We start from the raw sequence: 23,439 nt of genomic DNA, 5'->3' as shown, positions 1-23,439 counted from the left end.
TGAATTCTGTCTGTGATCATTTGATGTTAATTGGCATGTACTAACCATTCAAAGATTCACTTGTCTAGCGGGAATAGCTTCAGGTACATGGATTGACAGGCTTGTTGCTATTATCACAACAAAAAGAAGTGCTTTATGTTTGAGGGTAAGAAAAAAGCAACCAACCCTTCCATAATTTCCTGTTACCAGCCCATATGGTTGCTATTGCAAGGACAGCTGGGAGCGGAATGGTAAAAAACATTAAGTGTTTATTAAGGTCTGAACTGCATGCAAAACAATTCATCAAGGATGTAACGTTTTGTCTTATCCTTCTTAGTTGTTTTTACAACACTTAATAAGTGTTACACCAGTGTTATGTCGTATCCATTGTTGTATTGCCAAGGGGATAGGGCACCACATGGTAATCTGCATCCTCACCAACACCACTGCTTTCAAATGCATTTGAAGGATCTCATGGGAATTCTCACCTATGTTACTGATCTTAGGAATTATCCAATTCTAATTAATCTAGGATGAAATAAGGCATTTTGCATCTTAGTTGAAGCATTCTCTTGTTGGGAAAATAGATAGGGATCTTTTCGAACAGTATGCATGGTACTACTTAATTAAGAAAAGTTAAGATAAGCCAAGGCTAGAGAACATATGCTAAGAGATGTTGTTGGACTCCAGCTTCCATAACCTCCTAGCCATTGTGGCAAGGAAGTAAGGGTAATGGGAGTTTACCCTTGGGAGCGTTGCATCACTATCATAATGTTGCTAAGGATATGAGAGAGATTGTTTTTGGTGGCTGTTCAATTGGCCCTCTCCCTGCTCTCTTTCCACTATTAATTGAGGTAAGCATATGTCTGTTAAGTGGTTGTGACCGAAAGGTGTTTAATAGTGCATGTTGTTCTTTAATATTCTTTACTATGCACTAAATGTTTTTAATCTCTTTAATATTAATCTTTGTAATATGATAACTTATTATCATATTAATGGGGCCGGGCTGTGGCGCAGCTGTTGAGCAGCTGCCTTAAATCACTCTGACCATGAGGTCATGAGTTCGAGGCCAGCCTGTGGCGGGGTGAGCACCCGTCAATTAAAAATTAAAAAAAATAGCCCCTGCTCGTTGCTGACCTAGCAACCCGAAAGATAGTTGCATCTATCAAGTAGGAGATAAGGTACCACTTATAAAGTGGGGAGGCAAGATTAACTAATTTACGACCTGGAATGAGGAAGTGCCGTCAGTGTGGATGATGAAGCAGCTGCTCCCCCCTGTGGCCAGAATCGAACATCCCCTCAGAAGAAGGTTAACTTGCCTCTGCGTGTGTCTCTCAGTCTCTGTTTGATGTGTTTATGGGCATTGAATGTTTGCCCTATGTGTGTTATAATGTGATCCGCCCTGAGTCCCCTTCGGGGTGAGAAGGGTGGAATATAAATACTGTAAATAAATATAAATACTGTTAATAAATATTTAATTATTTTAGCTATTTATTATTAAGAGCCAAAGTATCCTGTAGGCACTAGAAGCTAAGCAGAGTCATCCCCAGCTAGTACCTGGATTGGAGGTCCTCAACAAACACCAGAAGCAGTAGACTATATTTCAGTGGAGGGAACTGGCAAAACCATTTCTGGGAATTCCTTGCCTAAGAAAACATTATGAAATTCACAAAGTTACCATTAATCAATAAGCAACTTGAAGGTGTACACCCATTATTATTACAGTTTTATTTGCACTTTATATTATGTTGTTAGCCACCTTGGGTTTCATGCCAGAAGAAAATTACAATATCATCATCATCATCATTTAATTACTTATTAATCGCCCTCCATCCAAGATACTCTAGGCGATTTACAAGATAAAATTGAATATAAAAAAAATTCAACAATATCAGAAGGGTAGGGAGTGGTTTCCTGACATAAATCACAGTGATCTTGAGTATGACTTGAGAACTTATCTTAAAGCACCTTTTCCTTACTTCTCACCCTCTGGATCCTTATTATCCTCAGCCAACTGACCAAAAGATAGACAACAATAGTCCAAAACGTGTGAAGGTCACAGGGTATGAAGGCTGTCCTAAAAAACCAGAGCCAGGCTGTTTTGAGAAACAACCATTCTGTAACTGCTGTGTGATGATCATTCATCTTGGTTAAATTCTGGCTGCCTTTGTTGAAAGATGCTTATTCTTCCAGTCTAAGACACCAGGAGGGAAATGAAGAGATTGTTCAGTCTGAGTACATTTTGTGCAGAATACCTCAGAGATAGAAATAGTTTATTAAAGTACATTTTTGGTTGGGGGCTGAACCAGAGCATGACATTCCTTGTTGCGATTCTGACTCAAAAGTCTACTTATCTATAGTTGCAGTTTTGAAGGCTTGGCAACAGCAGCAGCACTCCAGCATTTCGTGCAAATTTTAAAAGAACATTCCAAGGAAGTTCAGCACATCAGACCACTCGTTTAAAGTTAAGAGTAATACCTGGTGTGGAGTCACCATTCCCATGACAATAATACCACACCTGCCACTGTTTTCCACATGCATGTGCATTTATTTATTCAATTTATACCCTGTCTTTCTCTCAAAGTAACATTCTACAGGAAAGGTATGCACAACCATAACTAGTACTGTCCAGCTCTAGCACCCACCCAGCTACAAAGATGGAGGTCCCCACCTCACCGTCTGCACAGGGCCAGACCAAGATGCTTGAAACAAAAATTCAAGGTGGCCCCATGATCTCAAGTCTAGACAGAATCAAGCTGAAATGACAGTCAATTTTTACTCCAAGACTTGAGATGGGACAATGCCTTCTACCACACTAGAAGACAGCAGAATAATTTAAGGTGCTCAGAGCATGCTCTGTAACACCCAAAAGAGAGGAATGGCTGAGGAAAAATAGCCATCCTTGGCTGCTAGAGGCAACTGCCTCGCCCTCCCAAATGCCAGAGCCTGTCCAACTTCCACAAAATCACTGTGGCAGAGATGTCTGAAAGTATCCAGTTATGGAACAGTTATTCAAATCTATCTGCTCCATTGCCTGAAGAATGGTTATCTACACCCCAACTGCTCTCATCATGTTCTGACACATATAATAATAATAATAATAATAATAATAATAATAATAATAATAATAATAATAATAATATTTATAGATTGTACAGATAAAAAGCACATGTGTAATAGTTTGGACTATATTTATGTTTCATAAACATCTTATACAAATAGCCGGAAGGTAACTATGCACAATATAATAATTTTGCGCATGAAACAAAGTTTGTGCACATTGAGAAAGCAGATATGTCATTTTGTCAGCCATTCATGCGGACAGTTTGGGATTCTGGAGTATTTCGGAAAAAGGGAAATTCTACAGTGTAGATGCTCCCTTAATCTGAGTGCTGTGAATAGAGAGCACGGATATCGGTATAGAGCAGGCATGGGCAAACTTTGGCCCTCCAGGTGTTTTGGACTTCAACTTCCACAATTCCTAACAGCCTACCAGCTGGGTTGCTGTGAGTTGTCCGGTCTGTATGGCTATGTTTCAGAAGCATTCTCTTCTGATGTTTCATCCATATCTGTGGCAGGCATCCTCAGAGGTTGTGAGGTATATTGAAAACTAACCAAGGGAGGTTTATATATCTGTGGAAGGTCCAGTGTGAGAGAAAGAACTCTTGACGGTTGGAGGCAAGTGTGAATTTTGCAATTAATCACCTTGATTAGCACTGAAAAGCCTTGCAGCTTCAAGGCCTGGCTGATTCCTTTTTTTTGGGGGGGGGGTCCTTTGTTGGGAGGTGTTAGCTGGCTTTGATTGTTTCATGTCTGGAATTCCCCTGTTTTCAAAGTGTTGTTCTTCATTTACTGTCCTGATTTTTTAAAAAATACTGTTAGCCAGATTTTTTTTTTCATTTTCATGGTTTCCTCCTTTCTGTTGAAATTGCCCATATGCTTGTGGATTGCAACGGCTTAGGAATGGTGGGAGTCGAAGACCAAAACACCTGGAGGGCCAAAGTTTGCCCATGCCTGGTTTAGTGCAACTCAATAAATCTACCCTAAATACTCAATAAATCTACCCTATCTCTGCCTGAGTGATGAGGGGAAGGGGGGCGGCTCCCAGAACACCTGCCTGTCAAGGATCTTGACCAATGGGTGGAGGCGAAAGCCTAGAGGGCGGGACTCGAGATGCACACACACTCAAAGTTGCCTAGAAGCCGCCTGGAACCTCTCTCTCTTCCCGGCGCCGCTTCCAAGTCCTGCAGCGCAGCCGCGGCCGCCTCTGTCCCTGGACCCACGCCGCCGCATCCTCCGTGGGAAGCAGCAGGCAGTTTGGGGGCGAGGGAGACCCTCCAGGGAAGAAGGAGCCCGCAGGCATTTGCGAAGGAAGGGAGCAGCCGGCCATCCGCGGGGACCGGGGACAAGATGATGGCATGCACGGAGATGCTGACAATGTGCTTGCTCTCTGCCAAGCACGCCTACAGCCCCAAACCCAGCGAGACCCCGCAGCGCTTGGGCAAAGGCATGGCCATCTTCCACGATGTAAGTCGCTTCCCCCACTTGTTTTTTTATTTACGCAGAGTGTTTGCGGAAGAGGACAAAATCAGGGCATCCCCTGCTCCCATAAGAATTGCGACCACCCTCTGAAATGTCTAGCATTGCCAGCCCTGTTCACTTCCTCTTCATAACTTTGTCTTCCCCCCTTTTCTTGGAGTTTCTTTTAAATGCTGGAGTTTTAAGTGACTTCACGGCTGGAAACTTGGGGGCTCGATGATCATTTGACTCATATTGGGGGGCAAGGCATTCACTTTGCTAGTCCCCCAGCAGAATATCATTTCTGCTCAACTGCATATGATCATCACCCACTACCGTTTGTTTTTTCTCCCCCCATTGCAAGGTTTCTGAATGTCATGCTTCACTGTGAACGGTGGAGACGCGGTTTTAAAAACAACTTAAGTTTCAGGAATCAAGGCAAATCGATCACCATGTGTTCCTATAGGGAAAACATCTGTGCTAGACGCTTCCAGAGAAATGTGTATACATGTCTATGTGGACCTGTTATCTTTAAGAGCTGGCTGACTGAAATCTGAATTCTGTCACAGAATTTTGGGGTTTGTTCTGGGAGAATTGGAGCCCTTCTGCACTGCCATATAAAATCCACATTATCTGCTTTGAACTGGATTATATGGCAGTGTAGACTCATATAAAGGGGAAAGCTTTCCCTTTGACATTAAGCCTAGACATGTCCAACTCTGGGGGTTGGTGCTCATCTCCATTTCTAAGCTGAAGAGCAAGTGTTGTCCATAGACGCCTCCAAGGTCTTGTGGCCAGCATGACTGCATCGAGCACCGTTACGTTCCCGCCCTATTGATCAACTCACATTTGCATTTTTTGGACTGCTCAGTTGGCAGAAGTTGGGGCTAACAGCAGGAGCTCACCCCACTCCCATCCTTTTGGTCAGCAAGTTAATCAGCTCAGCGGTTTAACCCGTTGCGCCACTGGGGACTCACATATTCTAATTCAAAGCAGATAATGTGGATTTTCTGATTTGATAATCTGGAATATATGGCAGTGTAGACGGGGCCTGGGTTTGTGTCTGACCTCTACAAACATATTATTGATCTTGGGCAAATTGTGTTTGGTCCTTGAGCTTCCGTAGTCTGCAATAGATCCAGATCTCTACTCTTATGTATTTCCCTTGCTATTAATTCCTGCCTGTTTGTTCCACCTAGAATTGTGGCTTAATTTATTTTTAAAGTCAAGATAACATTAAATGTGTAAGTGTTCATCAATGCCAATAAATTAGATATAAAATGTGAATGAGAAAGCATCTCAAGAGAAAGAACAGGAACTACATAGATTTAGCTTCTGTCAAAGAAATTAGCAGGAGAAAGGACACAAATGCTTACTTCTCAGAAGGTATCTTCTCCTGTGGGCCGTCCTGCAGATTAAGATCTTCACGTGAGGCCCTGCTCTCGGTCCCGTTGCCGTCACAGGTGCAGTTGGCGGGGACGAGAGACAGGGCTTTTTTGGTGGTGGCTCCGCAGCTGTGGAACTCCTTGCCAAGGGAGATTAGGGAAGCCCCCTCACTCACGTCTTTTAGGGAGCAGCAGAAGACCTGGCTGTGGGACCAAGCTTTTGGCCCATCCTAGGATGTGAGTTGATATGATTTGATGGATTCTGTGGATTAATATGAAGTCGAACACAGACTGGCTCTGACTTTGGCTCAATTCTACCCTCCCATATTCTCACCAGCACTACTGTCTTTAAAATACACACAGCATTTTCCCTGTCAGGTTATCAGAGACAGCATGATTTGTTTTATTGTATCTATATGTTTCAATCTGTTTTAGAATTTGAAATGTTATATTTGTGTATCATTGCATTTTGTCATAATCTGTAAGCCACTCTGAGGTATTAAATAAAGATCTGACCACATGGTTAAAATGATACAAACTGAGCATTGAATGTGTATATTCAAAGGGTCCAGCAAGGAATGTGAAGATAGATGACTGTGGGAGAAAATAGGTATAGCAGGAGAGTTTTGCCCTGAGAAGTAGACCTCTGAAGCAAATAACACAGAACATTTTGTGACCCTTCTGAAAGACTAACACATTTACTATGGCATAAGCTTGTGTGCTTCAGAGACCAGTGCAACATAATTTGTCGCCTCTCTCTTACATGAGGGACAAGTTTTCTGCCGGGAACAGAATACTGATCATCACCTGGGCACATAATCAGATGAGCAAAGTGTAAAGGAAGAATGTAATGGGATTACAGTTTGATAGAAGAGCAAACAGTGATGCTATCAGGGCAAGACTTGCATCAAAAAGAGCCACATGCATTCAAAAGAGGCAGAGGAGAACCAGACCCAGCAGAGCTGACTCACCACAGACAGACATTTAAAGTGAAACAATCCCCCACTGTAATGGGGATGCTTCACCACTGCCAGAGGTAAATAGAACAATAAATTCACATTACTATGTAAAGGGAGGCAGGGCATAAGACCCGCAATAACTAGAATTTAACATTATGCAAATATCCCACTGAGAGAAAGTTTGTTCATTCATTAAACTTGCTGGAACATAATATTTTGTGCAACTCTATGAGCGTCCTCTTCAAATACAAAATAATAATAATAATAATAATTTTATTCTTATATCCCGCCCCATCTCCCCGGAGGGACTCGGGGCGGCTTACATGGGGCCATGACCAGACACGACAGTACAAATCAGATAAAACATTAAACCGAGCAGTAAAACTTCAACATGATTAAAAACAGTCATAAAAGTCAATATACACAATAATATTAAAATCCCGATTTGGGTCAAAACATGTTTCTTATCAGTTGATCACCTGAATGAGCTGTTAGTTTGTAGTGGTTGTTTATGGCAGTGAATACAATAAGGAACTCAAATTACCTGTCAACGTATAGTTTGTTTGTTTTTTCATCTCAGGAGCGACTTGAGAAACTGCAAGTTGCTTCTGGTGTGAGAGAATTGGCCGTCTGCATGGACGTTGCCCAGGGACGCCTGGATGTTTCTGATGTTTTTTCCATCCTTGTGGGAGGTTTCTCTCATGTCTCCGCATGAAGCTGAAGCTGATAGAGGAAGCTCATCTGCGTTCTCTCTGGGTTAGTTTTGAACCGGCAACCTTCAAGTCATCAGTTGTGCCGGCACAAGGGTTTAATCCACTGCGCTCCCAGCAGCTCTGTCAACTTATAGTAACCCCAAGAATTCCACTGGGTTTTCTTAGGCAAGGAATACTCAATGGTGATTTAGCCAGTTCCTTTCTCTGAAATATAGGCTACAGTACCAGATATTTGTTGCTAATCTGTCATCCATGTACCAACCAGAGCCGACCATGCTTAACTTCCAAGATCAGAGGGGATCTGGTGGCTTTAAGGTATTTAGACCCCTTCTGTTAAAAATGTGGAAAGCTTGATATTCGGTTTCATTGATATGATTTGCTTGTACTACAGTAGAGTCTCACTTATCCAACATCCGCTTATCCAACATTCTGGATTATCCAATGCAGTTTGCCTCCCACTCTGATCCACAGCTGTTTCTCTAGACAGCAAGAATTAAACTTTTTATAGATTTAATTTCCGAAAATGTTGCTACCGTAAGTTCATTTTATGCAATTCTATCTTTATTTTTAGTCAATTTGTTAGTAGCCAATATTTTTGTAGTCAATGTTTTCAATATATTGCGATGTTTTGGTGCTAAATTCATAAATACAGTAATTACTACATAACGTTACCATGTTTTGGACTGCTTTTTCTGTCGATTAGTTGTAAAACATGATGTTTTTGGTTCTTAATTTGTAAAATCATAATGTAATTTGACCTTTAATAGGCTTTTCCTTAATCCCTCCTTATTATCCAACATTTTCACTTATCCAACATTCTGCTGGCCCGTTTATGTTGGATAAGTGAGACTGTACTGTATATACAAAATGCCTATTGGGTAAAAAGTGGTTAAAGTTAGATTATAATGCAAATGGACATTGTTGTTGTTGCGTTGCTTCCAGTCATTTCCAACTAATGGTGATCGTAGGGTGAATCGATTATGGCATGATTCAGAGGCATGATTCAGAGGGGTTTTTGGCATGATTCAGAGGGGCATTGCCCTTGACTTCCTTTGAGGTTGAGAAAGTTTGACTTGTTCAAGATCACCTAATGGATTTTCATGACCATCTCCTGGTTTCCAGAGTCATTGTCCCAATGTTGAAACCACCACACTGTGCTGTTCAAAAAATGGACATATGTGAAACTAAAATGAAAATCAAACAACTAAAAAGTAGCACCTGGAAAATTAGCACATAGATTACAGCAGAAAACAGGAACTTTTCCAAGGTCTTCTAAAAATGACTAAGTAATGGTGATACATCTCGATGAACGTCAGCTTTGAATCCCTTTCTCTCAGTGGGGTCACCATGGTCAAGTCTTACAGACAAGATAAATGTTAATATGATGTTGTTTTTGAAATGAGAGAAGTGGATGAAAAATCTTTTGTCTACTTGGAATAATTAATTCACCCTCAATAATGCAGCATGAGTTTGTTGCAAGTTGTTTTTGATCTTACCCTTAGGATGGTATTGCTTGCGGTATAATGTGAGAATACGGACATCTACATCAACCCAATGTCCCTATTTCCATCAACACATTCCTTGTCTGTCACGTATCATATGGAAAGATATGAAGAGAGGATCGTTGCACATTTAGCTGATCACTTTCCAATATTTCACAGATGAAAAATCAGATATGTATGTCTAAGCAACGTCTGAGTGTGATCAAGATGGTAAAATGTATTAATGAGGAAGAACAGACAAACTAAGGGAAGTTACAACAGTTTGGTTTTGCCTGGGCTTATAGGGAAAGGTAAGATTCCTTTCCCCCACTGAGTTAAATGAGTTACTTTTGCATTTTGGACTCAGTTTGAATTAAGTTGTGGACAAAGGCAGTGAGAAAAGGAAAAACCTCAGACATTTCAAAAACAGCTGAAAAAGTGGCATAATGGAGGATTAAAAAGGACTGTCCCTGTCAAATTCTAAGAATTGAAGAATACACACTTAGGATTTATCCCACAACCAGAAGCTGGTGTTCCCAGTTGTGTGGCTATTTCACACACACACACACACACACACAAAAAGGACAACCCACAAATATTTCCTTTTCTGCACTTGACGCTTCAAAGAAAAAAGTCAAGAATGAAGAGTTTCGGGTACAGGTGTTAGGGACTAGGGACTGCTTTTCATTCATGTATTTAAGGGAACAAGGTGGAAAAATAGCTAACATCAGAGATTGGAAAATATATTTTGATGGAATACAACTCCTAATTGTGCTCAATTTAGTCATGCTGGCCACATACCCTTGGAGGTGTCTATGGACAACGCCGGATCTTCAGCTTAGAAATGAAGATGAGCACCAACCCTCAGAGTCGGACACGATTAGACTTAATGTCAGGGGAAAACCTTTACCTTTACCTTACAACTCCTAAAATCTGGCAAATGTAATACAAATGAATAATTTTCCCCAAACGTTGTGTCAGAGATTTTTGATATTCATCTATTAAGAGTTTTAATAGCCTAACATAGTGAGATAGAAGTGGAATTTTGAACTCAGTTTGCAGCAACTGCCAAGGGTTGTAGGGTCACAACATTCCCTGGAGAGGATCTCAAAGGGCCACAACCTTCTAATTCTGATTTTTTTCCCCCTCCTCTTTTGGTGTAATCACAGCTTAGTAAAAGGTTTGGTTAAAATGTGTAATTGCCTATGCATCTTTTGATTTTTCCTTTAAAATATTTTAAGGGATTGGAGATGGCTGGGGATTTCAAAGTGTCATTTGGAAACTTTTAAGCAGACTGCATGGTATGCTATGCTCAACTCTAATTTAAAGAGAAAGAAAATATTCCTTTCTGCGGTTATGTTTTTCATGAGATCTAGCATATGGGAAACATGTAAAAACAGATTTGCTTTTAATGTGTACAATTTGTCACTGATTTGCAAGTATTACCCAACTATTATGCACACAGCATGTCTCATAAATGTAAGAACTGAAAACAGTCCTAAATAATGACTGAATGTTTCCATAGTGGCAATTTTATGCAATTACCTTGAACACAATGGAATTTACTACCCTTCAAGTAAATATGGCCTGAATTGTACTTTAAGTACTGTAAGAGTTGAATGATTCAGGCAGCCCAGCATTTCTCCATTTATGAGCACAGAGAAGAAATCTCTGCAATTAAATCAATATTCCATATTTTGTCATCTGTTCTCCAGAGTATATTTCTATAGCACACATTCTGGCTTGAATCCTGTTGCTGTGTCTATATAGAAACAAAACTCATAAAAATCTGGCTACCAAAAATCAGGACAGTAAATAAAGAACAATACTCTGAAAACAGGGGAATTCCAGACAGTAAACAATCAGGGCCAGCTAACCCCTCCCAACAAAGGATTCCCCCAGGCAGGAAGCAGCCAGGCTTTGAAGCTGCAAGGCCATTCAATGCTAATCAAGGTGGCCAATTGCAACTTTCATACCTGCCTCAAACAGACAAGAGTTCTTTCTCCCACCTTGGATATTCTAAAGATATATAAACCCCACTTGCCTAGTTTCCAACAGACTTCACAATCTCTGAGGATGCCTGCCATAGATGTGGGTGAAACATCAGGAGAGAATGCTTCTGGAACATGGCAGCAGAGCCAGGAAAACTTAAAGCAACCCAAAACTCATAAAATTTTAAGGAGTCTGTAGAGTTTTAATGACACAACAATCTTTTTTCCCCAATATTGATCTCCTTTGGAAATGATTCATAAAATTATTCTATTGCTCCAGAAATGCTATCAAAGCATTTTCCCTCATGAATTATTTGTGGCTAGAGACAATTAAATATAAGCTCTTTTCAATTAAACAGGATGGAATGTTTATTCAGTAAAACCCATGAGAGAACGTAGCCATTAATGAACAATTTTACTAAGTTATAGAGGGAAATAACAAACATTGTATGTTCATTGCAAGATTTTTATTGATATATATATATGTGTGCGTGTCTGTGTGTGTCCATACATAGAAACATATAATCTTCAAAATTTCACAATCAAAATACAAATATTATTTCCTCAGTCTCACCACCTCCCCATTCCCAACCATGAACGTTCACCCTTGACTTCTCTTTACGTAATGCAAAGGTACACAAATACTATTGATTATTTATACCTCAGTGTGGTCAAGCGTGTAATCATAATGTCCACTGCAAGTAACATCAGAAATTGTATGAAAAAATGTACTAACCCTTCCTCCCTATTTATTCAAAAAAAGTCCATCAAAAACTAGAATTATCCCTGAAAATATTAGGCATTAAATTATGCAGAAACAGATTAAATTTATTTGTATTTTTAAATAAATATAATGGGTCGATGGAATACTGGGAAATCATGGAATGAACAAGCATTTAAATACAAAAGAACTTGTTACAAAAATGACTTCACTCTTATTAACATGTCAATTACCTGCAGTAGATTTTTTCAGAGGCTTTCAAATTTCAATTTCCAGGAATTCCAGAACAAGAAAAAATGTTAAGGCTGCAACCCTTAAACACATTTCTCTTGAAGCAAAATGTACCATTTCCTAGGGGCTTACTTCTGAAAAGACTTTTCATTGATGCACCGAATTCTGGAATTCTGTTCATGATCTGTGGCAGTGTAACAACCATTTTGTTGGTGGTTGCAGCTTTAGAAACATTTCATAACAGCAGCATTTCCATTATGGTTACACAAGGATAGCTCCACAGATATAACCATTGTGGAAGTGGGTAGGCTTGAGCACGGATCAATTTTTAGCGGTTTCTTTCAGCCAATTCGGCTTCTTGGGTTTGTTTGGGTGCCTGTAATGGCAAGGACCCAGCTGTCACGGATTCCTGTCCATAATGGGACCAGGTGGCAGATGATCCCGGCTCCTGCTCCCCTATTCAGCACCACAGTTTAATCTTTTTGATTTTCCTTGATTTTCTTGTTTTTTCTATTTAGTGGGACTGACTGGAAATTGGGGATGTGCGAGGACAGGTGGGTAGAGTGCGCATGCGCATTTGGGGGCTTGAGAGAGTCACCCCTCTTTTTTCCTCCTTCCTTTCCTCTCCTTCAAATACTTCTAAAAATATAACAATCCCAGCAAACAAAAAGAAGACCCTCATTCTCTGAAAACTACTACCACCTAGTTACCTCTCCTCTAGAGTAGAAAGTAGAAACAGCTTTAAGGAAGCATTAAATCTGGAGATGGAAGTGTGCCCACTCCAGACAGGGCCTATAGTAGAGAAAATAGAGGGATTTTTAAAGGAAGCTCAGGGATGATAGCTCCAGGTCATCATCTCTTCCTTCCCTGGGTCTCCTTAAAATGCCTTGAAAAACTGTGATGTGCTCCAGGGACAGAAAGTGCATGCCTGCCTGCAGGACCACTCCTCTACAGCTCTAATAAAGCATTAAACCTAGTTGCTGACACCCAGGCTCCCAGTAAGTGTGCTTTCTTAACCCTGTTGCTGACACCCAGGCTCCCTTGAAGGAAAAAAGGAAAGGCTCCCAGGAACAGCAAGACGAGCCTCATAAGTTCCCAAAAACCACCAGAAGGCTAGATCTAGCTGCATTTTTGGCTACGGACTGAAAATGGCTATCCGGCCACCCATCCAGTTTTGGGAGGTGTTTGAAAATGGATATGGGGATCTGCTGGTATCTGTCCAGCAGAAACGGACTGAGGTTCTGTCGAAATGCACAACCTTACTATGAAGCATAATGAATGACTCATGTATTTGTTAATAGACTCTTTCCTCCTTCCTTAGCAGTTGCTTCCTTCTCAACCCTGTAAGTAAAGAAAAAGAGGGTTTTTTAAAGGAAGCCCAGGGAGATAGATCTAGGTAGATCCCCTGGGAAGTAGGAAGATTCCCTGGGAAGTAGGAAGCCTCTTTAAATGTCTTGGAAAGCTGCATGCAAGGAGAAAGAGTGCGCACCTGCAACCTGTCTCCTCTAGAGTAGAAAGAAACATTTAAGAAAGCATTAAACCCGGTCTCTTCTACAGCCATTGCTGACACCCAGGCTTCCTTAAAAGAAAAAAGGAAAGGCTCCCAGGAACGGAAAGGGAAGCCTCGTAAATTCCCCATTACCGCCAATGGGCTGGATCTAGCCACATTTTTCGGCTATGGACCGAAAACGGCTATTCAGCTACCCACCTATTTTCAGGAGGTGCGTGAAAATGGATATGGGGTCTACCAGTAATTAGACAGCAGAAATGGATCAAGGTTCAGCCGAAATGCACAAGCCTAGATGCAGGTGCTTTCTTTAAAGCAATGTAGAAGTGCAGCAGTGCCACTAGAGTTGGTGTCACATGGTGCAGTCATTCATGGTACTCCCCCCATGGACCTTCTCCTGTTCCAGACCATACCACAATATTGCAGTTAGAATACCAGAAAAAATGACAAAATCAACTACTAGAAAAAACAGCTGCAATAAAAACAGCAGTATGTGCTAGTATCACATGTAGATAAAACCCTTGATCTGAAGGTTCATTGTAATAGGGTAATAAGGACAGCTCTGACCAGAGCAATGGACAATGGAAGGTTCAGAGAGCAAATTTGCATAGAGTTTTAGCCTTGTACATATATTGAAACACATGGTTTACAAACAATGCTTTTATAGTTGCATCTAACTATAGAGATATTTTTATTAAAAATAATAAATGTCAGCTGAAACATTGCATAAGCATTTCACAGACCGCCATTTTTGGTATCTCCCCTCTGATGGTGCTACCTAGCATTTTGACGCCACTGCAATAATATGTTCTCTAGGACACCTTGACTTCCTACCATTGGCATAATGTAGATGATGTGGTGAAATACAAATATATAGACAACATAGAGCACTGACTGATGTAACTGTCCACTATGCAATGAATATTAAAAAATCAACAAGAAGGCATGATTTAATTTTATTTAAAAAACACAAAAAATAAATTTCTGCCAAAAATTTGAAAATATTGCCATTTCAAAAGCAGATCGATTTCAGAATTTTGAGGTTTGTAATCTCTGAATACAAGAATCCATAAAGCTGTCATATGAAACTGTATGATAAGACAAGATATTCATTAAATCAATAATGATTTAAATTAATCATTAATAATGGATATTAACTAGGATTGATTGCCTAGAAGCACACGGTGGCTTTATAAGATGAAATAAATTATCAGCAGGTATTGGTGAATATATTAACAATGCCAGCTTGACTTAAATAGTGCCTTCGTTGTACAGAGAGAAAGCATTTGATAGGGTCAAATGGCAACTCTTTTGAAGAGCAAGAGATGTTTTCAGTTTGAGGAACAAATTTAAAAACTAGGATGCTCTTTAATTATCCACTGGTGAGCTTTACCTCCATGCTTCTGCTTGACCTAAACTGTTGGTGCTGTGAGTGGAGCACGGAAAGTGAGAATGAGTCAAATTGTGAGTTTTGGCAAGTAGCGTAGGACGTCGGGTCACAAGGCATTCTGCTTTCTCAAGGAAGCCATTTTCATTGTCAGTTCCATGACAGCTTTAACATTTGCTCTGGCCCTTTTATTTTATAAATATGCTGCATGTGTTGACAGGTGCTATTTCTAATGCTATCTTGTCCTTCCTTTTTATCTGTATATGTTACTTTGTAAAGAATTTGAATTAAAACAAAAAGAGTTAAATTAAACCACGGCAGGGCATTCATAAAATGCAAAATGTTGTGGCATGGAAGAGTGAGCTAGCTTTTTCAGGATATTCCACTGTTTCACCCTCCAAATGCTATAATCCCTGACCACTGACAACACAAGCTGCAATTATTGAGAATTGCAGTTCAAAGCATTGGGAAAACTAAAAGTCATTGGCCATTGGTCTGCTCTGTCCAAGCCTATTTTTCCAAGGCTGGAGTGGCAAAGAAAACCCTCCAGATGTTCAGACTGCAGCTCCCAGTAGCCATTCATATCATAGCCAATAATGAGAACTTGGAGGAGTTTCAGTTCAAAAGCATCTGCCAGGCTGTACTTTGAAAGCCCCTATCCTAGGATGGCAGGTGCAAATAAGGCCGAGGTTCCAGCATTTTTAATGGGTGCAGGAAAGAAAAGACTTTTTAGTGAGATTAGCTTATCTAGTGTTAAAAATGCAATACCAGTGTCCTCTTCACACCTCTTGCTAGTTTTCTACAACCACTGCATACCCTCCAACTTCTCAAAGATGAAAACCAGAGGAAGTGTGGCCAGTCATCATTAGAGCATAGTCATGATCGCATAAATTATTAAGGAGGAAGATCACACAAACTAGGAGAAGCTGAAAAGTTTGTTTTTGCCTGAGTCTACTGGGACCCCATCTACACTGCCATATAAAATCCAGATTATCTACTTGGAACTGGATTATATGGCAGTGTAGACTCATATAATCCTGTTTGATAATCTGGATATTTGGCAATGTAGAAGGGGCCTGGGAAGGGTAAGTTTCTGCATTCTACTCTCATTTTTCTGCACTGAATACGTTAAGTCCAAAATACTTTTGTAATCTGAATTCACTTTGTAGCAAATTGAAGACAGGATAAACTGGAGAAGGATAAAGTGGAGCATTTGAAAAGTTGTTGAAAAAAATGTAGTGGTAGAGCATTAATTGTGATAGTCCCTGTCACACAGGGACCGTTTCTGTATTTAAATGGTCTATGACATTTTGGGGACATGGGGGGGTGCAAATCACTGGACTTAGAATGAGGTTAGCATGAGGACACATGATCTCTGCTCCAAATATCTTGCAGCTGAAATTGAACAAGAGGGAGAGATAGTTATGACTGTGGGACTTGTATTGCATCTTCAGACATGATAAATTCAGACTCTCCTCTCCACATAGGTGTTGGTAACTTAAAAGAATTATTGGCTTGAACAATGTTATATACACGGCTTCTGTCCAGGGTTCTAAAACAGGCTGGCACAGGTTTTCTGACTGAGAGGGAAGGGGAGAAAAAAAAGCTTTCTTTATTGCACTGCGTGATTTGATCATCAGACTGTGGTCAAAAGGTGACTGTACAACAAGGACAGCCAGTTCAAAATAGAGGAAAAGCCAATAAATTTGGATCAGGCATAACCTAGGAAACATAGCCAGTATTGAATACTGATGGGTTAGAAATTGGCAGTCATTCCCCACCACACTGCAGCTCAGGCAATGGCAAATGAGGAGAGCACTTACCTCAGGCCCTCCTCATTTTCCCTGTCATCTTGGCACAATGTTGCAGTGGCCTGCTGCATCGTTATGCAGAAAGGATTTGGGGGGAAAGGCACAAAGCAGCTGAAAGCCACATGGAGTGCTCTCAGCCACCGCATGCCTTGTTCTCCTCCAAGCATAAGGATGGTATGAGCAGCCCTGTCCTTATGCCGGGAGGACAGCTTGAGGAAGGCACACAGTGGTTGACAGCCCTCCGGAGTGCTCTCAGACATCACCTCTCTCGCCCTCCTCCCAGCATAATGCTAAGAGGACAGTCCGAAGATTGTGAGAGGAGTATTGGGGAGGAGAATTGGTGTAGCAGCCCCATCATTATGCCAGGAGGACAACCGGAGGATGACCCAGGCCCTGCCCTGCCCCATCCTGGCGTTGCCCTCCCCCTTCCAGGTCCATCAAACCCAGTGTTTGCTCAGCTGCCCTCTTTCTTGGCCCGGCCCTCCCAGCTGGGCCCACAATGTGGCCCCAAGGCAAAAAAGGGCTATTATGTTCTAGGACCTCATTCCATTAATGAGTTCCTGCGGGGCGATTCCCCAGCCTCTGTGGTCAATTGGCTGGCAATCCCGGCGCCCCACACCCTGCCTTGCCCACAGCTATGCTTCCCCATCACACATGGTAAAGCGTTGCTACATGGCTTCCCCCCGCGCTGGCCCTGTTGTTCCTTATGGACACTTGCACCTCAGTTGTTGTGTATAGCCCCACCAGAAGGGACTGTGCGTCATGTGATGGTGACATTGGGCTCCTTACAACAGCTGTGCGGCAAGCGTCCTGTGATGCTTGCAGCCCACCATGTGATGAAGTATTTTGGTTGAAACACAGGGATACAGGTAGTAGAAGCAAGGAGGGAATGCTATATGAGGGTTTTGCCTCTTCAAATAAGAATTCTGCCCCTCCATAATTTTTTATTTCAGTCTCCAAATTTATAGCAAAAAGTGAGACACTGAAAATCATTCACATCTCGAAGTTTTACAATCTGGCATTAGAATTTCCTTGCTAACTTTGCGCGTGGGTGCCTATAATTATATTTCCAAATATTCAACTGAAGTTTTAATATATTGCACACCAGAAATTTGGGAACTGAAGGACACTTTAATTGGGGGAAGAATTCTTCTTTGGGGAGGCAATGATCTCTTTTTGTCCACTGTCCAGATGACACAAAGAATGAGAAGATGGGACAGAAGGGACTTCAAATTTGGCCACCCAAAGTTAGGACAAAGAGGCCATAGTGACGGAGAAGCAGGTACACAGGTTGTATATAAACAGTCTTTCCTATTATTATAAACATGTACTGTGTTTCCCCGAAAATAACACAGTGCTTATATTAAATTTTGCTCCCAAAGATATGCTAGGTCTTATTTTCAGGGGATGTCTTATTTTTCCGTGAAGAAGAATTCACATTTATTGTTGAACAAAAAAAAGAACATTTATTATATACTGTACAGTAGTTGTAATCACAAATCAACATAACCGGACAAACTGTGAATCCTATTAAGAATTTCTTGTTACTACTATTATTTCCATGTACAACTGGTATGTACATTTACCAATTCTGCATGCTCTGGTTGGCAGGCGCCGGGCATGCTTCCAAACAAAAATCTTTCTAGGTCTTACTTTCGGGGGAGGTCTTATATTTAGCAATTCAGCAAAATCTCTACTAGGTCTTATTTTCCGGGGATGTCTTATTTTTGGGGAAACAGGGTACTACATTTTTGCTTCATTTAATTGTAATAAATTCTGAATTTCTGGTGACAGTTACTTTTATTGACCTTCGGTTCTTAAAATTAGGATAGACCTGTACTGGCTGGCTACTTTTAGCTGGATTGTAATTGTATGTAGTTTCTGAAATATTTTAAAAACTATTTTATTATTTATTTATTTATTCATTTATTTACTCTGTTTATATCCTGCCTTTCTCTACCTCGAGGGGGACTTAAGGCAGCTTTACATATGGCAATTATTTGATGCCTTTAGACAACAGTCAATTAAACACATTTGTTAAAATTTAAAAATTAGAGTTAAAATGCACATTAAAACATATAAACATTATAAGCACTATTAAAATCACGCCATCCATAATCGTAATCCAAGGCCATTCCAAGAATCATTGCACATATTTCATAGTTATTACTGCACTGTAGTTAATCTCCAAAGGCTTGACCTCAGAGCCACATTTTCACTTTCCTTTTGAAGGCCAGGAGGGAGGGAGCTTATCTTAATATCAATTGTTTGTTGCCATGCATTTTATGTTTTAAATATTTTTATCCATTGTGCACTGCCTCGGAGGTGCTGGTAAGCTGAGAGGTGATAAACGAACACTTAAAATAAATAGATTTCTACTTATATGTAGCAAATGCTTTAATGAAAATCCTTGTTCATACTGTGTTTTCTTTCATCCCATTTTCTTATGATGTGTAAATAGATTTTCTCCTGATTGGATACCCATATGGCTTTCCCATAAAAGGAAGCGGAAAAGAATGATATTTCCATAGAAACACTGCCATGTACATAAAGCAAGTGGTGGAGGAGTCCTATCAGTATCCAGCAGAACTCTTTCCAGTCATGGCATTCCCTTGCATTTGGAGTCTTCCCAGTTTAAATCAAGCCAGCAATTCCCCTGGTACCATTTCCCCCCATTGAGAATAACCTGTGTATACTATAATGAAGGGAAATATGCCCCTGAATCTTTCTGGAAGACTTTGGCTTAGGTTTGAATGCATGCTGCTCAAAGTATTGTTATGCCCAGCATGAAGACGGTATCATGGAAGAAGGAGAAGACCTGACAAGAGAGTGAATACTTGTGCTGCTAGATTGTGCCAAAGCCTATCAGCTTGGCTCAGACATCGTTAATGAAGCTTGTACAAAGTAACCCACTCTGTTTTATAGCAATCAATCAGTCTACACAATTATTTTGCTAATTAACACTGAACATTTTGAATTTTGGCTAGCATCCCTCTCATAATGAAAATTATATTTGCTACTTCTGCAGTTAGGCATTTTAGGAGAGCGAAGATTGTATTTTTTTTTTACTAAACAATGATTGGTGGGTGGGTGTTTTTGTCCATATTCATGTGAATGTGCTTGTGTATGCATGCATATCAGCACATGTTTAATGTGTCCAGTGAGTATTTTAATGGTTAGGACTTTAATGTGGAAATGAGACATAATCTTTAGCATACTGTTATGTTTTTGATTCAATACTGTTGTATTTTTTTTATATCCAGTATCAAAATTACTGAATTCAAGAATAGTGGAACACATTTTCCTCATTGTATTTATGAAATTAGATATAGATGGCAGTAAGACAGTTTTTCAAAATTCAGAAAACTTCAACAGCCTACCATACATACAAATATAAATGAAATGTTTGCATTATCAAGATCCTAAAATATTTACAATCTGTTTGATCTCTTCTGATGATGCAGCATATTATTAATGGCTATGTAATAGTAAGACATACAGGTTATTTTAAGTTGAATTTGATTTATCTTATTGTTACAGCGTTCTCAGAATATCCTGGATTATATTCTTTGCAGGTCTGTTTAAAAATAATCTCTGTGCAAGAATATTTAGGCATTCAAATCACATGAAAATGAACAAAATTTGGCTACCAAAATAAAAAAAACTTTAAAATCAGGACAGTAAATAAAGAACAACACTCAGAAATCAGGGGAATTCCAGACAGGAAACAAACAGGGCCAATTAACACCTCCCAACAAAGGATTCCCCCAGGCAGGAAGCAGCCAGATTTTGAAGCTGCAAGGCCATTCAGTGCTAATCAAGGTGGCCAATTGCAACATTCACACTTGCCTCAAGCAGAAAAGAGTTCTTTCTCCCTACCTGGACATTCCACAGATATATAAACCTCACTTGCCTAGTTTCGAAGAGATCTCACAACCTCTGAGGATGCCTGCCATAGATGTGGGTGAAACGTCAGGAGAGAATGCTTCTGGAACATGTCCACACAGCCCATAAAACTCACAGCAACCCATTCAAATCATAGTTTAATTCCTAATATTAAAGACGAAGAGCTCTGCGGGACCCCTATGGAGAATGGGAAAGAACCTCCCTATATGAAAATGCTCTGCTCTGTCATATCACTTTCACAGTCTGAATAGCTGATCAGACTTCCATAGTCTCAGTTCTTGCTTTACTTTATTTCAATGGATATGTTCAAGAGATAATCTGTTTCTTCACTAGCAATGCCAAGGGTATTATGCTGTTTAAAATATTCATATAGACCAAATAGCCAAAGGACTTTCTACCAAAAACCCAAAGCCGTTTACGAAAATAAGCCTTTCTTAAACAGTGTGCTTATCTATAAAAATGGTAAAACTTGAAATTCTTATTATCAGTTCTCTTGCTAAAGCAAAGATGATTGTGCCACTTCACACAGAAGATTTCATTACTCCTGCTTGGCAGGAGTAGTCCCAGAGCTACACATTCATGTTTCTCTGCTATTCCTGCATTTTAAAAACATCCAGATGTGGTTGTAAGAAATGATAAACTCTTACCTTTCAACACATATCTGAGCAGACTGAAAATTCAGACCCTTCTCTCCTGTTGCTAGAGCACTATCCACTTTTGACACACTGTTTTGCACTGTTTTTGCACTTAAATTATACTCTAGACTTCCTAATGTGACAGTTTTCATACTTCTTCCTTCCTCTTAAAAGACATAGATGTTCCATTTAGTGCTAGAGAAAAATCCATGTGCGTATGTGTTCATGTATAAAAGGGCCTGATCTACAGGATAAGAGCTTGGGGAAAGGTAATTTTTGGATTACAGCTTTCCAAATCTGCTCAGCTACTTTTCCAGCTTCTATTGTTGTATCACTGTTACAGCTCTCAGTACAAAGTAAACTCTGATTTTGCACCTAGCAGGCCTAATCTGACATATCCCAAACTCCACCTTGTCATAAATCGAAAGCTTCAAGGATTCAACATCATGTCAGGTCCTTCTGCTCCATCCCTGCTCAATTTTGCGTAACATTTGGACCAGAGAAAAGCACTATTATGCACAAAGGCATATTTGAAGTGTTTGTGACATTTGGGCTAGTCTTAACCACGTTAAGCACATCTAGGTGCTCACTATAGTTTGCTTTAAAAACAACAACTAGAGATGGCTGGTTTTAACAGACCCAGACAGAGATGGAGAAGGATACTCTCTTCAGCTATTGAAGCAGGATAATTAATTTTAAAATCTCAGGAGACTAGAGCCATTTAGAGGCATTACATTTTTAAATACTTTTCTCTTTGAACGATATATTTAAACTTTAAATATCCTGTTTTTTAAATACCTTAAGCTGTGCTTTGCATGCCTGAAACTTGTTGCATTGAGGGCTTACTTCTCAATAGAGATACAGAGAGTTGAAATGTTTTATATGCTTTGGGAGGGGAAATATCAAAATCAGAAGCATTAGAATTACCTTTGCATTCTTTCGGCCATATGTGGTACCCAACCTATCCAATATGCAAAAGATCTGTGCACCCGAAGTTAAATGAAAATGCTGTTGCTATATGCCTTCAAGCTGACTCATATGGAGAATCAAAGGTTGAACACCTGGCAGTAGAGTCAGAGCTGACAAAGCTGGAAAAATTGGATATTTTCATTAGTAGTGGCCATGATTCATCTGTTGCCTTTCTGGCTTCCATAGTTACAAAGTAGCTGGGGAGGTGAAACAGATGCACTCAATAACAACATATTACTGTGTACCTTTGCTATTGTAATGCACAGTTTTGGAGGTGGGTTGGATTTGGATGGGCAGTTATGACCCAGTAAATCTACAAAATACCCACTTCTGAGAAAGAAGAAAAGAAGTGGCCTGTTAATATGGACTGACAAAACAACTTGCATTTTTAAAAACCTCTTGTTAGCAGTACAGTTATGGAGACCGTGTATTGTGGGGGCTGCACCTCAGAATTTACTACTGAATCCACTCTGCCTACAAAGAGGAAAAAGCAAGTAGTAAAATGCTGCATTCTATGCAGCCGTGAAAGGTGATGGTGCCCTTCTGAGATCCCCGTTCTGAGATCTGGAGCCATCCATCCAAGTGCCAAGCTATGAAGCACACTGGGTCTGTTAATGGACTCTTTCCTCCTTCCTTAGCAGTTGCTTCCTTCCCGACCCTGTATGACCTTGTCACCTCCACAGCCATGTCTGCACTTTTCTGTTGTTGCCAACCTGTGATTGGGAAGCATCTGTTTGTCATTCCTTCATGCTTTTGTGCCTCGTTATAGAAGGCAGTGAATATAGCCAACAACAAGGAGCAGGCTTGGAGCTGGCACCAGGTGTTGCTGCACAACAGCACAAAGGGTTACAAGAGGAAACAAGATTGTCAGGGGACACCTGAGTTGGCAAGGAGGTCTGTCTGTATTATTAAAAAACCTGCTCTGCAATATGCTTGTGGTGCCACCATTGCCGGAGTGCAAAATATGCTCTGTTCTTCCTTTTGGCAATGTTACAAGCTGAGGAGGTGGAGGAACAGGTTGTCAGACTGAAAAGGGGCATATCTCCTGGCTCTTTTAACACTTGTCCAGAAGGGATTTTATTTTTTGACAGGTGCCACTTCTGCAATGACAACACAAGTGCATGAAAAATGAAACCTGTCAAAGCTATTACAAGTGTAGGAATATTTGATATCTATATTAAGCAGAGTGCAGTTGTGGTAGGAAGAGGAGGAATAACTCTGAATGTTCTTGTGTTCTAAAAAGATA

The 23,439-nt window shown here is 40.3% G+C and overlaps 1 protein-coding gene across 1 annotated transcript in view; it reads left to right on the top strand.

Annotated features, from left to right (window-relative positions):
- Positions 1–4,137: 4,137 nt before the first annotated feature.
- Positions 4,138–23,439, top strand: part of necab3 (N-terminal EF-hand calcium binding protein 3) — a 103,985-nt gene continuing 84,683 nt past the window's right edge. Inside the window, exon 1 of the mRNA XM_008109993.3 lies at positions 4,138–4,506. Within this exon, the coding sequence (XP_008108200.2) occupies positions 4,153–4,506 (354 nt within the window). The 5' untranslated portion in view covers positions 4,138–4,152. The remainder of the gene's footprint in view (positions 4,507–23,439) is intronic.

Source organism: Anolis carolinensis, chromosome 4 (genome assembly GCF_035594765.1).
Source record: "Anolis carolinensis isolate JA03-04 chromosome 4, rAnoCar3.1.pri, whole genome shotgun sequence".
Lineage (NCBI taxonomy): Eukaryota > Metazoa > Chordata > Lepidosauria > Squamata > Dactyloidae > Anolis > Anolis carolinensis.
The sequence above is the reverse complement of the archived record's forward strand: the minus strand, read 5'-3'. Positions and strand labels throughout refer to the sequence as shown.